The sequence below is a fragment of the Melospiza melodia genome, chromosome 31 (assembly GCF_035770615.1).
Source record: "Melospiza melodia melodia isolate bMelMel2 chromosome 31, bMelMel2.pri, whole genome shotgun sequence".
Classification (NCBI taxonomy): domain Eukaryota; kingdom Metazoa; phylum Chordata; class Aves; order Passeriformes; family Passerellidae; genus Melospiza; species Melospiza melodia.
Window position 1 is genome coordinate 2,510,204 of NC_086224.1, and position 13,792 is coordinate 2,523,995.

The window sequence follows — 13,792 nt, forward strand, 5'->3', positions numbered from 1 at the left end:
AATGTTCCCAAAGTCACAGGGATGGGACACCCCAATGTCCCCACAGGGATGGGAGATCCCCAGTGTCCCCACAGGGATGGGACATCCCCAGTGTCCCCACAGGGATGGGACACCCCCAATATCCCCACAGGGATGGGACATCCCAATGTCCCTACAGGGATGGGACACCCCAATGTCCCCACAGGGATGGGACACCCCCATGTCCCCACAGGGATGGGAGATCCCCAGTGTCCCCACAGGGATGGGACACCCCCATGTCCCCACAGGGATGGGACACCCCATGATGAGCCCCAACTCTGGCCAGGCCTTTTCTGCTCTTTGGCTGCTCCAAGCAGGATCCAAATCCCTGGGATCCATCACTAACACCCCCCCAGACCATGGCAGACCCCTCCCAGTCACTCCCAGCACAGGCTGGAGGGGAACTGGAGCCCTGGCAGTGACTCAGGGGTGTCTGGGGCTGGTTTTTCCAGCAGGGATTTCCTCACTCACCGTCTCGTCCTCGGGGATGGGGATCTTGCTGTCGAAGTAGGTGCTGAAGGGCTCCTCATCCTCAGCCTCGGGGGGCTGCAGGGGGCTCCTGCTGCTGGAGATGGTGCTGAGCACCCCCCCGAGCCCCCCGGGCTCCCCAGAGACATCCTCTGCAGGGACACGGAAAATGGGTTCAAAATCGTGGAAATTTGGGGAGTTAGAAAGGAATTCAGGCTTGGTAAACCCTGGGGAATGGTAAAGGTCAGCCCTGGGAATGTCAGGCCTTGTGTGAGCTGGATCAGGTGAAACTGCATCAATGTGTGATAAATATTTATTGAAAAATAATTATTAGATATTATTATTGTTCAAAGAATCATGAGAAACTGTGTTAGGGGTTTGAGGGGGATCACGAGAAATCCGTGCTTGGATGAAATCTTGGATACAACAGAACAATGTCAGTTTAATCATTAATAGGTAAATTATATAATGACAGAATATAAAACTACACCTGTGTATTCAGTGTATGATAAATAATATAATTATTAGATATAATTATTGTTTAAAGAATCATGAGAAACTTGTCAGGGATTCGAGGGGGATCACGACAAATCCGTGCTTGGATGGAATCAATGTATACAACAGAACAATGTCAGTTTAATAATTAATATTTAAATGATATATTGATAGAATAGAATATAAATCTGCACCTGTGTAATCAGTGCATGATAAACAATATAATTGTTAGATATAATTATTGTTTAATTATAAGCAGAATCATGAGAAATTTTGTTAGGGGTTTGAGGGGGATCACAAGAAATCCATGCTTGGATGGAATCAATGTCTACAACAGAACAATGTCAATTTAATCATGAATATGTAAATTATATAATGATAGAATATAAAACTACACCTGTATAATCAGTGTATGATAAATAATATAATTATTAGATATAATTATTGTTTAAAGAATCATGAGAAACTATGTTAGGAGTTTGAGGGGGATCACGACAAATCCGTGCTTGGATGAAATCATTGTATACAATAGAACAATGACAGTTTAATAATTAATATGTCAATTATATAATGATAGAATATAAAACTACACCTGTGTAATCAGTGTATGATAAATTATATAATTGTTAGATATAATTATTGTTCAACTGTAAGAAGAATCATGAGAAACTATGTCAGGGATTTGAGGGGGATCACAAGAAATCCATGCTTGGATGGAATCAATGTCTACAAAACAATGTCAGTTTAATAATTAATATTTGAATTATATCATGATAGAATATAAAACTGCACCTGTGTAATCAGTGTATGATAAACCATCTAATTAATAGATATAATTGTTTAAAAAATCATGAGGAACTATGTCAGGGGTTTGAGGGGGATCACGAGAAATCCATGCTTGGATGAAATCAATGTATACAATAGAACAATGTCAGTTTAATAATTAATATTTAAATTATGTAATGATAGAATATAAAACATGTTCAGGTCAAAATGTCAGGTCAGATTTGGGTCTGTACCCCTGACACCCTGAGCTCCTCAATAAAAGCACTGCTGGTGTTATATAATTATAATCAAGAATCAAAATCAATAATAATCAATCATAATTAATAATCAATATCAATCAACCAATAATCATTCTGTGATTTTGTGTTCCTGAACATAAACAGAGGGATGGGAGCACTGAGCAGCCTGCAGGGACAGGAGATCTGACAGGAGCCCCACAAGCCAGCACAGCTGATGATTAATTGATCACTAATTAAGTGATAAAGGGGTAATTGAATTAAAATACCCCACCCTGCACCTCTCAGAATCCCCTCTCCCTCCTGGTTCCAGGCTGGGATTTATTTATTCCAGATAATTTAAAAAAAGCTCCATCCTGGGGGCTGATCAGGAGTAGTGGAGGAGCAGCCAAAATGATTAGCGATTAATTAATGATTAATTTGGATGAGGCAGATCCCAGAGAGGGCTGGGGCCGCTCCTGCAGCTCCATCCCAGCCTGTCCTGCTGCATCCCAGGGAATCCGACACTGGAAACAAGGGGCAGGGGGGGATGGCCCAGCAGGGAGAGCCGGGGAGCTCCTGGGGCTCCAGAGGTGAGGGGGGAGCAGAGGAGCAGGGCCACCCTGCAGGATCCCACACCCCCAATTCCCACATCCCCAATTCCCACATCCCCAATTCCCACATCCCCACATCCCCAATTCCCACATCCCAATTCCCACATCCCACATTCCCACATCCCCACATTCCCACATCCCCAATTCCCACATCCCCAATTCCCACATCCCCAATTCCCACATTCCACATCCCCAATTCCCACACCCCCAATTCCCACATCCCCACATTCCCACATCCCCACATCCCCACATTCCCACATCCCCAATTCCCACATCCCCACATTCCCACATCCCAATTCCCACATCCCCAATTCCCACATCCCCACATTCCCAATTCCCACATTCCCAATTCCCACATCCCCAATTCCCACATCCCCACATTCCCACATCCCCACATTCCCAATTCCCACATCCCCACATTCCCAATTCCCACATCCCCATATTCCCAATTCCCATATTCCACATCCCCAATTCCCACATCCCCACCTTCTGCCCGACACCAGCAGCAAAATCTCCATCCTGTGCTCTCTCCCAGTCCCTCACAACCCCACAGAACCCCACAGAAACCCACACTCTCTCTCAATCCTATACAATCCCACACACTTTCCCAATCCCATACTTGATCCCAAACTCCCTCCAAATCCTACACAATCCCACGCAATCCCACACTCTCCCAATCCTGTAAAACTCCCTAACCCCACACTACCCCACATTCTCTCCCAACCCCATACAACCCCACACTCTCTCCCCACACAATCCCATCCTCTCTCCAAATTTCACACAATCCCATACTTGATCCCAGTCCATACTCGACCCCACATTCTCTCCCAATCCTATACAATCTCACACAATTCCACATAATCCCCCAGTCTCTTCCAATCCTACACTATCCCACACACCCTCCCAACCCCACACTCACTCCCAATCCTTTACAATCCCACACTGTCTCCCAAATCCCACACAACCCCACACTCTCTCCCAGTCCCATACTCGACCCCACATTCTCTCCCAATCCCTCACAATCCCATACTTGATGCCAGTCCCATACTCGATCCCACACTCTCTCAAATCCCACACAAGTCCACACTCTCTCCCAGTCCCACACAATCCCACACTCTTTTCCAATCCCTCACAATCCCACACTTTCCCAATCCCACACAACTCCACACTCTCTCCCAGTCCCACACAATCCCACACTCTTTTCCAATCCCTCACAATCCCACACTTTCCCAATCCCACACAACCCCATACTGTCTCCTAATCCCACATTCTCTCCCAGTCCCACACAACTCCACACTCTTTTCCAATCCCACACAATCCCACACTCTCTCCCAGTCCTAAACAACCCCACACTCTTTCCCAATCCCTCACAATCCCATACTGTCTCCTAATCCCACACTTGATCCCATATTCTCTCCCAGTCCCACACAACCCCACACTCTCTCCCAGTCCCTCACAATCCCATACTCGATCCCATACTCAATCCCACACTCTCTCCCAATCCTCTAAAACCCCACAGAGCCCCCCCAGCCGCACTCACTGCCTTTCTCCCCCGGTGCCATCCCCTGCCCTCCGCAGCCGCCGCGCTCTGAGCCGGGCAGGGCCGGGCCGGGCAGGGCAGAGCTGCCATTGCATCACCGGGGCCCCGGCTCCTCCTCCTCCTCCTCCTCCTCCCCCGCCCGGCCGGGGCCTCCTCGGACAGGGGAACCGTGCTGGGAGCTGCCCAGGTGTGCTGGGATCTGTGTCAGAGCTGCCCAGGTGTGCAGGGAGCCCTGCTGGGAACTGCCCAGGTGTGCTGGGAGCTGCCCAGGTGTGCAGGGATTTGTGTCAGAGCTGCCCAGGTGTGCAGGGAGCCCTGCTGGGAACTGCCCAGGTGTGCAGGGATCTGTGTCAGAGCTGCCTAGGTGTGCTGGGAACGGCCCAGGTGTGCAGGGAGCCCTGTCAGAACTGCCCAGGTGTGCAGGGAACTGCCCAGGTGTGCTGGGAACCCTGCTGGAACTGCCCAGATGTGCTGGGAACCCCTGCTGGGAACTGCCCAGGTGTGCTGGGAACTGCCCAGGTGTGCTGGGAACCCTGCTGGGAACTGCCCAGGTGTGCTGGGAACTGCCCAGGTGTGCAGGGAACCCTGCCAGCGCTGCCCAGGTGTGCAGGGATCTGTGTCAGAGCTGCCCAGGTGTGCAGGGAGCCCTGCTGGGAACTGTCCAGGTGTGCAGAGAACTGCCCAGGTGTGCTGGGAGCCCTGTCAGAGCTGCCCAGGTGTGCTGGGAACTGCCCAGGTGTGCTGGAAACTGCCCAGGTATGCAGAGATCTGTGTCAGAGCTGCCCAGGTATGCTGGGAGCCCTGTCAGAGCTGCCAAGGTGTGCTGGGAACTGCCCAGGTGTGCTGGGAACCCTGTCAGAGCTGCCAAGGTGTGCAGGGAGCCCAGGTGAAACTGCCCAGGTGTGCTGGGAACTGCCCAGGTGTGCAGGGATCTGTGTCAGAGCTGCCCAGGTGTGCTGGGAACGGCCCAGGTGTGCAGGGAGCCCTGCTGGAACTGCCCAGGTGTGCAGGGAACCCTGTCAGAGCTGCCCAGGTGTGCTGGGAGCTGCCCAGATGTGCAGGGAACCCTGCTGGGAACTGCCCAGATGTGCAGGGAACCCTGTCAGAGCTGCCCAGGTGTGCAGGGAACTGCCCAGGTGTGCAGGGAGCCCTGTCAGAGCTGCCCAGGTGTGCTGGGAGCCCTGATCTCCCTGTCAGAGCTGCCCAGGTGTGCAGGCAGCCCTGTCACAGCTCTCTCCCAGGACATCCCTGCCCAGGCTGGGCTGGGCGAGCCCGGGGTGCTGCAGGGGCTCAGCCCTGAACCCCAAAAAGCACAAAAAGCAGGGATGGCTGAAGGGAAAGGGGGGACAGGCCAGCACCCCAAAAAGCAGGGATGGGGCTGAAGGGAAGGGAAGGTTTGGGAAGGTTTGGGAAGGGAAGGTTTGGGAAGGTTTGGGAAGGTTTGGGAAGGGAAGGTTTGGGAAGGTTTGGGAAGGTTTGGGAAGGTTTGGGAAGGTTTGGGAAGGTTTGGGAAGGTTTGGGAAGGTTTGGGAAAGGGAAGGGAAGGGAAGGGAAGGGAAGGGAAGGGAAGGGAAGGGAAGGGAAGGGAAGGGAAGGGAAGATGAGGGGGTTCAGCCCCAGCACCCCAAAAGCCCAGGGAGCTCTGAGGAAAGGGGGTGCCCCCGTGCCCCCTCACCGTAGGACGTTTTCCTCTCCATGTCTGAGGTGCCCGTGGGGAGGCCGTGCCCTGCTCTGGCAGCTGCTTCACTCCGGACACATCGGCTGGGAAAAAAAGGGGAAAATCCTGTCAGGGTGGGTCAGAAACCTGCGTGGCAAAAATTCCTCACTGTCTGTGCTGAGAGGCACAGACTCACAAAAAAACCCACTGGGGCTGTGGAGAAATTCCAAAATTAATGAGCAGCACTAAGATCACAAGTGTGCAGTCAGGTAAAAGTGTGGACTATCACAAAGTGGAAAATTCAGAGTTTAGAGTTTTAAAGTATAGTAATAAATATGAAAAATTTTAAGGTGTTAAGGATTTTTAACTTTCTGTGCTGAAAGGCACAGACTCACAAAAAAAACCCCACTGCCCTGGGCCCGAGGCTGTGGAGAAATTCCAAAATTAATGAACAGCGCTAGGATTACAAGTGTGTGTATTCAGTTAAAAGTGTGGAATATCACAAAGTAGAAATTTAAAGTGTAGTAATAAATATGAAAAGTTTTAAGGCAGAAACAAATTGTTCTTCTTTCCTTCTTCTCCCTAAGTTTAAGCAGTATTTTGTAATTAATCAAAAAAGTCCACAGCGCAGACTTAGACTATTTAGTTCAAAAATGAAATAATTGAAGTATCATTCATTAATTAAATAATTTAACCTTAAAAGACCTCATAACTAAAGACAGTTAACCATTTTTGTTAATGGCTGTTCTAATTAATAAAAGAGCAGCAGGATGGAGAATCAGAGCTGGCAGGAGGGGGGGCAGAGGCAGATTCAGCTCCCAGGGTCTGAGAGACCCCAGGGAGGGGAGGGAGGAAGGAAGGAGAGAGGGAAAGAGAGAAATAAAAGAGAAAGATGGATGAAGGAAGGAAGGGAGGGAGGGAAGGGAGGGAGGGAGGGAAGGAAGGAAGGAGGAAGGAAGGAAGGAAGGAAGGAAGGAAGGAAGGAAGGAAGGAAGGAAGGAAGGAAGGAAGGAAGGAAGGAAGGAAGGAAGGAAGGAAGGAAGGAAGGAAGGAAGGAAGGAAGGAAGGAAGGAAGGAAGGAAGGAAGGAAGGAAGGAAGGAAGGAAGGAAGGAAGGAAGGAAGGAAGGAAGGAAGGAAGGAAGGAAGGAAGGAAGGAAGGAAGGAAGGAAGGAAGGAAGGAAGGAAGGAAGGAAGGAAGGAAGGAAGGAAAAGAGAGAGAGAAAAGAGAGAAAAGAGAGAAAAGAGAGAGATAGATGAAGGAAGGAAAAGAAGGAAAGGAAGAGAGAAAGAAAGAGGAGGGCAGGAAAGAAAAGAAAGGGAGAAAAGAAAAGAAAGGGAGAAAAGAGAAGAGAAGAGAAGAGAAGAGAAGAGAAGAGAAGAGAAGAGAAGAGAAGAGAAGAGAAGAGAAGAGAAGAGAAGAGAAGAGAAGAGAAGAGAAGAGAAGAGAAGAGAAGAGAAGAGAAGAGAGAAAGAGAGATGAAATGAGGAAGGAAGGCAAAGAAAGGAAAAGAAAGGGAGAAAGAAAAAGAAAGAAAGGAAAGAAAAGGGAAGGAAAAGAAAGAAAGGAAAGGAAAGAAAGGAAAGGAAAGAAAGAGAGGAAGAGAAAGAAAGAGAGAGAAAGAGAGAAAAGAGAGAAAGAGAGGAGGAAGGGGAAGGAAGGAAAAGAAAGAAAGGGAAAAAGAGAGAAAGAAAGGAAGGAAAGGGAAGGAAGGGAAAGGAAAGGAAAGGAAGGAAGGAAAGGAAAGGAAAGGAAAGGAAAGGAAAGGAAAGGAAAGGAAAGGAAAGGAAAGGAAAGGAAAGGAAAGGAAAGGAAAGGAAAGGAAAGGAAAGGAAAGGAAAGGAAAGGAAAGGAAAGGAAAGGAAAGGAAAGGAAAGGAAAGGAAAGGAAAGGAAAGGAGAAAGAGAGAGAGAGAAAAGAGAAAAAGAGAGAAAGAGAGGAGGAAGGGGAAGGAAGGAAAAGAAAGAAAAGCAAAGAAAGGGAAAAAGAGAGAAAGAAAGGAAGGAAAAGGAAGGAAAGGAAAGGAAAAGGAAAAGAAAAAGGAAAATGAAAAGGAAAAGAAGACAGGAAGAGAGAAAGAGAGAGAGAACGAGAGAAAGAAAAGAGAGAAAGAGAGAGAGAAAGCAAGAAGGAAATGAATTCCCCCTGCTCTGCCCAGCAGAGTCCAGGGGCAGCCGGAGCCGATTGTGAAACCCCGGCCAGGAAACGAGCGGGGAATTCCCCGGGTGTGCAAACCCCGTCCCAGCCCTGCCTGCACCCCAAACCCAGCCCTGCACCCCAAACCCTGCCCTGCACCCCAAACCCTGCCCTGCACCCCAAAACCCCAGCCCTGCACCCCAAACCCTCCCCTGCACCCCAAACCCCTCCCCTGCACCCCAAACCCTGCCCTGCACCCCAAACCCTCCCCTGCACCCCAAACCCTGCCCTGCACCCCAAACCCTGCCCTGCACCCCAAACCCTGCCCTGCACCCCAAACCCAGCCCTGCACCCCAAACCCAGCCCTGCACCCCAAACCCTGCTCTGCACCCCAAACCTTCCCCTGCACCCCAAACCCTGCCCTGCACCCCAAACCCAGCCCTGCACCCCAAACCCTGCCCTGCACCCCAAACCCTCCCCTGCACCCCAAACCCTGCCCTGCACCCCAACCCAGCCTGCACCCCAAACCCTGCCCTGCACCCCAAACCCTCCCCTGCACCCCAAACCCTGCCCTGCACCCCAAACCCAGCCCTGCACCCCAAACCCTGCCCTGCACCCCAAACCCAGCCCTGCACCCCAAACCCTCCCCTGCACCCCAAACCCAGGCCTGCACCCCAAACCCTGCCCTGCACCCCAAACCCAGGCCTGCACCCCAAACCCTGCCCTGCACCCCAAACCCAGCCCTGCACCCCAAACCCTGCCCTGCACCCCAAACCCTCCCCTGCACCCCAAACCCAGCCCTGCACCCCAAACCCTGCCCTGCACCCCAAACCCAGCCTGCACCCCAAACCCTGCCCTGCACCCCAAACCAGCCCTGCACCCCAAACCCTGCCCTGCACCCCAAACCCTCCCCTGCACCCCAAACCCAGCCCTGCACCCCAAACCTCCCCTGCACCCCAAACCCTGCCCTGCACCCCAAACCCAGCCCTGCACCCCAAACCCTCCCCTGCACCCCAAACCCTGCCCTGCACCCCAAACCCTCCCCTGCACCCCAAACCCTGCCCTGCACCCCAAACCCAGCCCTGCACCCCAAACCCTCCCCTGCACCCCAAACCCAGCCCTGCACCCAAACCCTGCCCTGCACCCCAAACCCTCCCCTGCACCCCAAACCCAGCCCTGCACCCCAAACCCTCCCCTGCACCCCAAACCCAGCCCTGCACCCCAAACCCTGCCCTGCACCCCAAACCCAGCCCTGCACCCCAAACCCTCCCCTGCACCCCAAACCCTCCCCTGCACCCCAAACCCTGCCCTGCACCCCAAACCCAGCCCTGCACCCCAAACCCTGCCCTGCACCCCAAACCCTGCCCTGCACCCCAAACCCTCCCCTGCACCCCAAACCCTGCCCTGCACCCCAAACCCAGCCCTGCACCCCAAACCCAGCCCTGCACCCCAAACCCTGCCCTGCACCCCAAACCCAGCCCTGCACCCCAAACCCTGCCCTGCACCCCAAACCCTCCCCTGCACCCCAAACCCAGCCCTGCACCCAAACCCTCCCCTGCACCCCAAACCCTCCCCTGCACCCAAACCCTGCCCTGCACCCCAAACCCTGCCCTGCACCCCAAACCCTCCCAGCCCCGGGCACTGCGAAGGGGTTAAGGGCAGCTTGAACTCCTTCAGCACTGGGCCTTTAATATAAAAACTAAAATTTAAAATTTTTGGGTTTATATTAAACCCACACAGGCACGAGGCAGGAGCTGGAATGGGGCTGGGAGGGATCCAGGAGCTCAAAGCCACAGCACCAGCAAAGCACCAAATCCTCTGTCAAAGCCCATCGGATTGGAAAGGAGATTCCCATAAAAACAAACAAAGGAATGTTGGTGCAGGGAGGGTGCAAAAGGAAATCATCAGCTGGGGACTCAAATGAAATGAACTCCAGCTCTGATCGCTCACACCAACTTTTCCGTCTTTTCTGAGCACCAAACCTCACAGCTTCCGTTTAAAAAACCCCAAACCAAAATATAAAAAAACCCACAAAAAATAAAACAAAACAAAAAAAAAAACCAAGACAAGACAAAACAAAAACCACAAAAAAAAGCCCAAAAACAAAAAAACCCAAATAAACAAACAAACAAAAAAATTAAAAAGCAACCTAAAAAATACCCAAAAAAACCAAGAAAAACCCCAGAGAAGTTTACCAAAAAGCCAATTTTTTCCTCCAAAAGGCGACCCAGGAGGAATGACCTCAGCCCAGAGCTGCACCCCGGGATGACGAGGAGGGAGATGTTGGGGAAATGTTCGTTGTGCACCCAGGCCAGTATCTGCCCCAGGCTGGGAGGGGCAGGACGGGGCCCCTTTATCTGCCCCAGCAGCTGCAGGGCCGGGGTGGGAGCAGCCCCAGGGCACCCACACAGAGAGAGAGCCTGGCATGGGCACCCCTGCCCAGGGGGGATTCGCCCTAAAATCCAACTGAAACCTGAAAATCCATCCTAAACCCAAAATCCAGCCCAAACCCAAAATCCAGCCCTAAAATCCATCCTAAACCCAAAATCCAGCCCTAAAATCCATCCTAAACCCAAAATCCAGCCCTAAAATCCAACTGAAACCCAAAATCCAGCCCTAAAATGCATCTTCAACCTAAAATCCAGCCCTACAATCCAACTGAAACCCAAAATCCAGCCTAAACCTAAAATCCAGCCCTAAAATCCATCCTAAACCTAAAATCCAGCCCGAAAATCCAACCCTAAAATCCATCCTCAACCCAAAATCCAACCCTAAAATCCAACCCTAAAATCCATCCTCAACCTAAATTCCAACCCTAAAATCCATCCTAAGCCTAAAATCCAGCCCTAAAATCCATCCTCAAACCTAAAATCCAGCCTGAAAATCCAACCCTAAAATCCAATCTAAACCTAAAATCCAACCTAAAATCCATCCTAAAGCTAAAATCCAACCTCAACCTAAAATCCAGCCTAGACCTAAAATCCAGCCCTAAAATCCATCCTGAACCTAAAATCCAGCCCTAAAATCCAACCCTAAAATCCACCCACAACCTAAAATCCAACCTAAAATCCATCCTAAACCTAAAATCCAACCCAAACCTAAAATCCAACCCTAAAATCCATCCTCAAACTAAAATCCAGTCCTCAAATCCAACCTAAACCTAAAATCCAACCCGAAAATCCAAACTAAACTGAAAATCCAACCCTAAAATCCAAACTGAACTGAAAATCCAATCTAAACCTAAAATCCAACCCTAAAATTCATTCTAAAGCTAAAATCCAATCTAAACCTAAAATCCAGCCCTAAAATCCATCCTAAACCTAAAATCCAAACTAAACCTAAAATCCAGCCTAAACCTAAAATCCAACCTCAACATAAAATCCAACCCTAAAATCCAACCTAAACTAAAATCCAACCCTAAAATCCATCCTAAACCTAAAATCTAACCTAAACCTAAAATCCAACTCAAAAATCCATCCTCAACCTAAAATCCACCCTAAACCTAAAATCCACCCCAAAAATCCAACCTAAACCTAAAATCCAACCCTAAAATCCATCCTAAACCCAAGATCCAACCCTAAAATCCATCCTAAACCCAAAATCCAACCCTAAAATCCATCCTAAACCTAAAATCCAACCCTAAAATCCAAACTGAACTGAAAATCCAATCTAGACCTAAAATCCAACCCTAAAATTCATTCTAAAGCTAAAATCGAGCCCTAAAATCCATCCTCAACCTAAAATCCAACCTAAACCTAAAATCCACCCCTAAAATCAAACCTAAACCTAAAATCCAGCCCTAAAATCCATCCACAACCTAAAATCCAACCTAAAATCCATCCTAAGCCTAAAATCCAACCTCAACCTAAAATCCAGCCTAAACCTAAAATCCAGCCCTAAAATCCAAACTAAACCCAAAATCCAGCCCTAAAATCCACCCTAAACCTAAAATCCAACACTAAAATCCATCCTCAACCTAAAATCCAGCCCTAAAATCAAACCTAAACCTAAAATCCAACCTAAAATCCAACCTCAACCTAAAATCCAACCTAAAACCAAAATCCAGCCCAAAAATCAATCCTAAACCTAAAATCCAACCCTAAAATCCATCCTCAACCTAAAATCCAGCTCTAAAATCCATCCTAAACCTAAAATCCAACCCTAAAATCCAAACTGAACTGAAAATCCAATCTAGACCTAAAATCCAACCCTAAAATTCATTCTAAAGCTAAAATCGAGCCCTAAAATCCATCCTCAACCTAAAATCCAACCTCAACCTAAAATCCAACCCTAAAATCCATCCTAAACCTAAAATCCAACCCTAAAATCCAACCTCAACCTAAAATTCAGCCCTAAAATCCAACCTCAACCTAAAATACAACCCTAAAATCCATCCTCAACCTAAAATACAACCTCAAACCTAAAATCCAACCCTAAAATCAAACCTAAACCTAAACCTAAAATCCAGCCTAAACCTAAAATCCAACCCTAAAATCAATCCTAAAACTAAAATCCAGCCTAAACCTAAAATCCAACCTAAACCTAAAATCCAACCCTAAAATCCAACCTAAACCTAAAATCCAACCCTAAAATCAAACCTAAACCTAAAATCCAACCTAAAATCCAACCTAAACACAAAATCCAACCCTAAAACCCAACCTAAACCTAAAATCCAACCTAAACCTAAAATCCAACTCAAAAATCCAACCTCAACCTAAAATCCAACCTAAAACCAAAATCCAACCCAAAAATCCATCCTCAACCTAAAATCCAACCTAAACCTAAAATCCACCCCAAAAATCCAACCTAAACCTAAAATCCAGCCCTAAAATCCAACCTAAACCTAAAATCCAACCTAAAATCCAACCTCATCCTAAAATCCAACCTAAAATCCAACCTAAACCTAAAATCCAACGCAAAAACAAAATCCAACCCTAAAACCCAACCTAAATCTAAAATCCACCCCTAAAATCCAACCCAGACCTGCCCTGGGAGAGAGAATTTTGTCTCCCTCCTGTTGTGGGGACTCCACCTTTGGTCTGAGCAGCTTTTCCATGAAGGAAATCAGGGAATTCTCCTTAAAATGCAACCCCAACCTGCCCTGGATGTGTTTTTTTCTCCTCCTGTAATTTGGAAGTAGAGCCTGACCCCATGTGGCTGTTTCCCCTCCTCTCAACAGAGTTCTAGGGACTCCACCCCTGGCCTGAGCAGCTTTTCCATGAAGGAAATCAGGGAATTCTCCTTAAAATCCAACCTAAACCTCCTCTGGATGCCTTTTTGTCTCCTCCTCTCACTCGGGAGCAGGGCCCAGGCCCCACCTGGCTCCTGTCAAGGACTTGTGGGGACTCCATCCCCGGCCTGAGCAGCTTTTCCGTGAAGGAAATGAGGGAATTTCTCCTTAAAATCCAACCTAAACCTCCTCTGGATGCCTTTTTGTTTCATCCTCTCATTTGGGAGCAGAGCGTGACCCCACCTGGCTGTCCCCTCCTGTTGTGGGGACTCCACCCTGCACCTGAGCAGCTTTTCCATGAAGGAAATCGGGGAATTCTCCTCAAAATCCAACCTAAACTTGCCCTGGGAGACTTTTTGTTTCATCCTCTCATTTGGGAGCAGAGCGTGACCCCACCTGGCTGTCCCTTCCTGTTGTGGGGACTCCACCCCTGGCCTGAGCAGCTTTTCCATGAAGGAATTTTCTCTAAAATCCATCCCAAACCTGCCCTGGATGCCTTTTGGGTTCATCCTGGAATTTGGAAGTAGAGCCTGACCCCATGTGGCTGTTCACCCTCCTGTCATGGACCTGTTGGGATCCACTCTGCACCTGAGCAGCTTTTCCGTGAAGGAAATCGGGGAATTCTCCTTAAAAT

At 49.1% G+C, this 13,792-nt stretch overlaps 1 protein-coding gene across 3 annotated transcripts in view; it reads right to left on the minus strand.

The window, feature by feature from the left end:
- The window catches only part of LOC134431299 (natural resistance-associated macrophage protein 2-like), a 64,837-nt gene that overhangs the window by 41,471 nt on the left and 9,574 nt on the right, over positions 1-13,792 (minus strand). The window contains exons 1-3 of one of the 3 annotated variants that reach the window (XM_063179284.1): positions 10,124-10,194; positions 5,812-5,897; positions 490-638 (exon numbers count right to left, since the gene is read on the minus strand). In XM_063179284.1, coding sequence (XP_063035354.1) covers positions 490-638; positions 5,812-5,833 — 171 coding nt within the window. In that variant the 5' untranslated portion in view covers positions 5,834-5,897; positions 10,124-10,194. Of the gene's footprint in view, positions 1-489; positions 639-4,136; positions 4,194-5,811; positions 5,898-10,123; positions 10,195-13,792 lie in introns of those variants that run through there. The other 2 variants (XM_063179283.1, XM_063179285.1) reach the window with 2 other exon arrangements.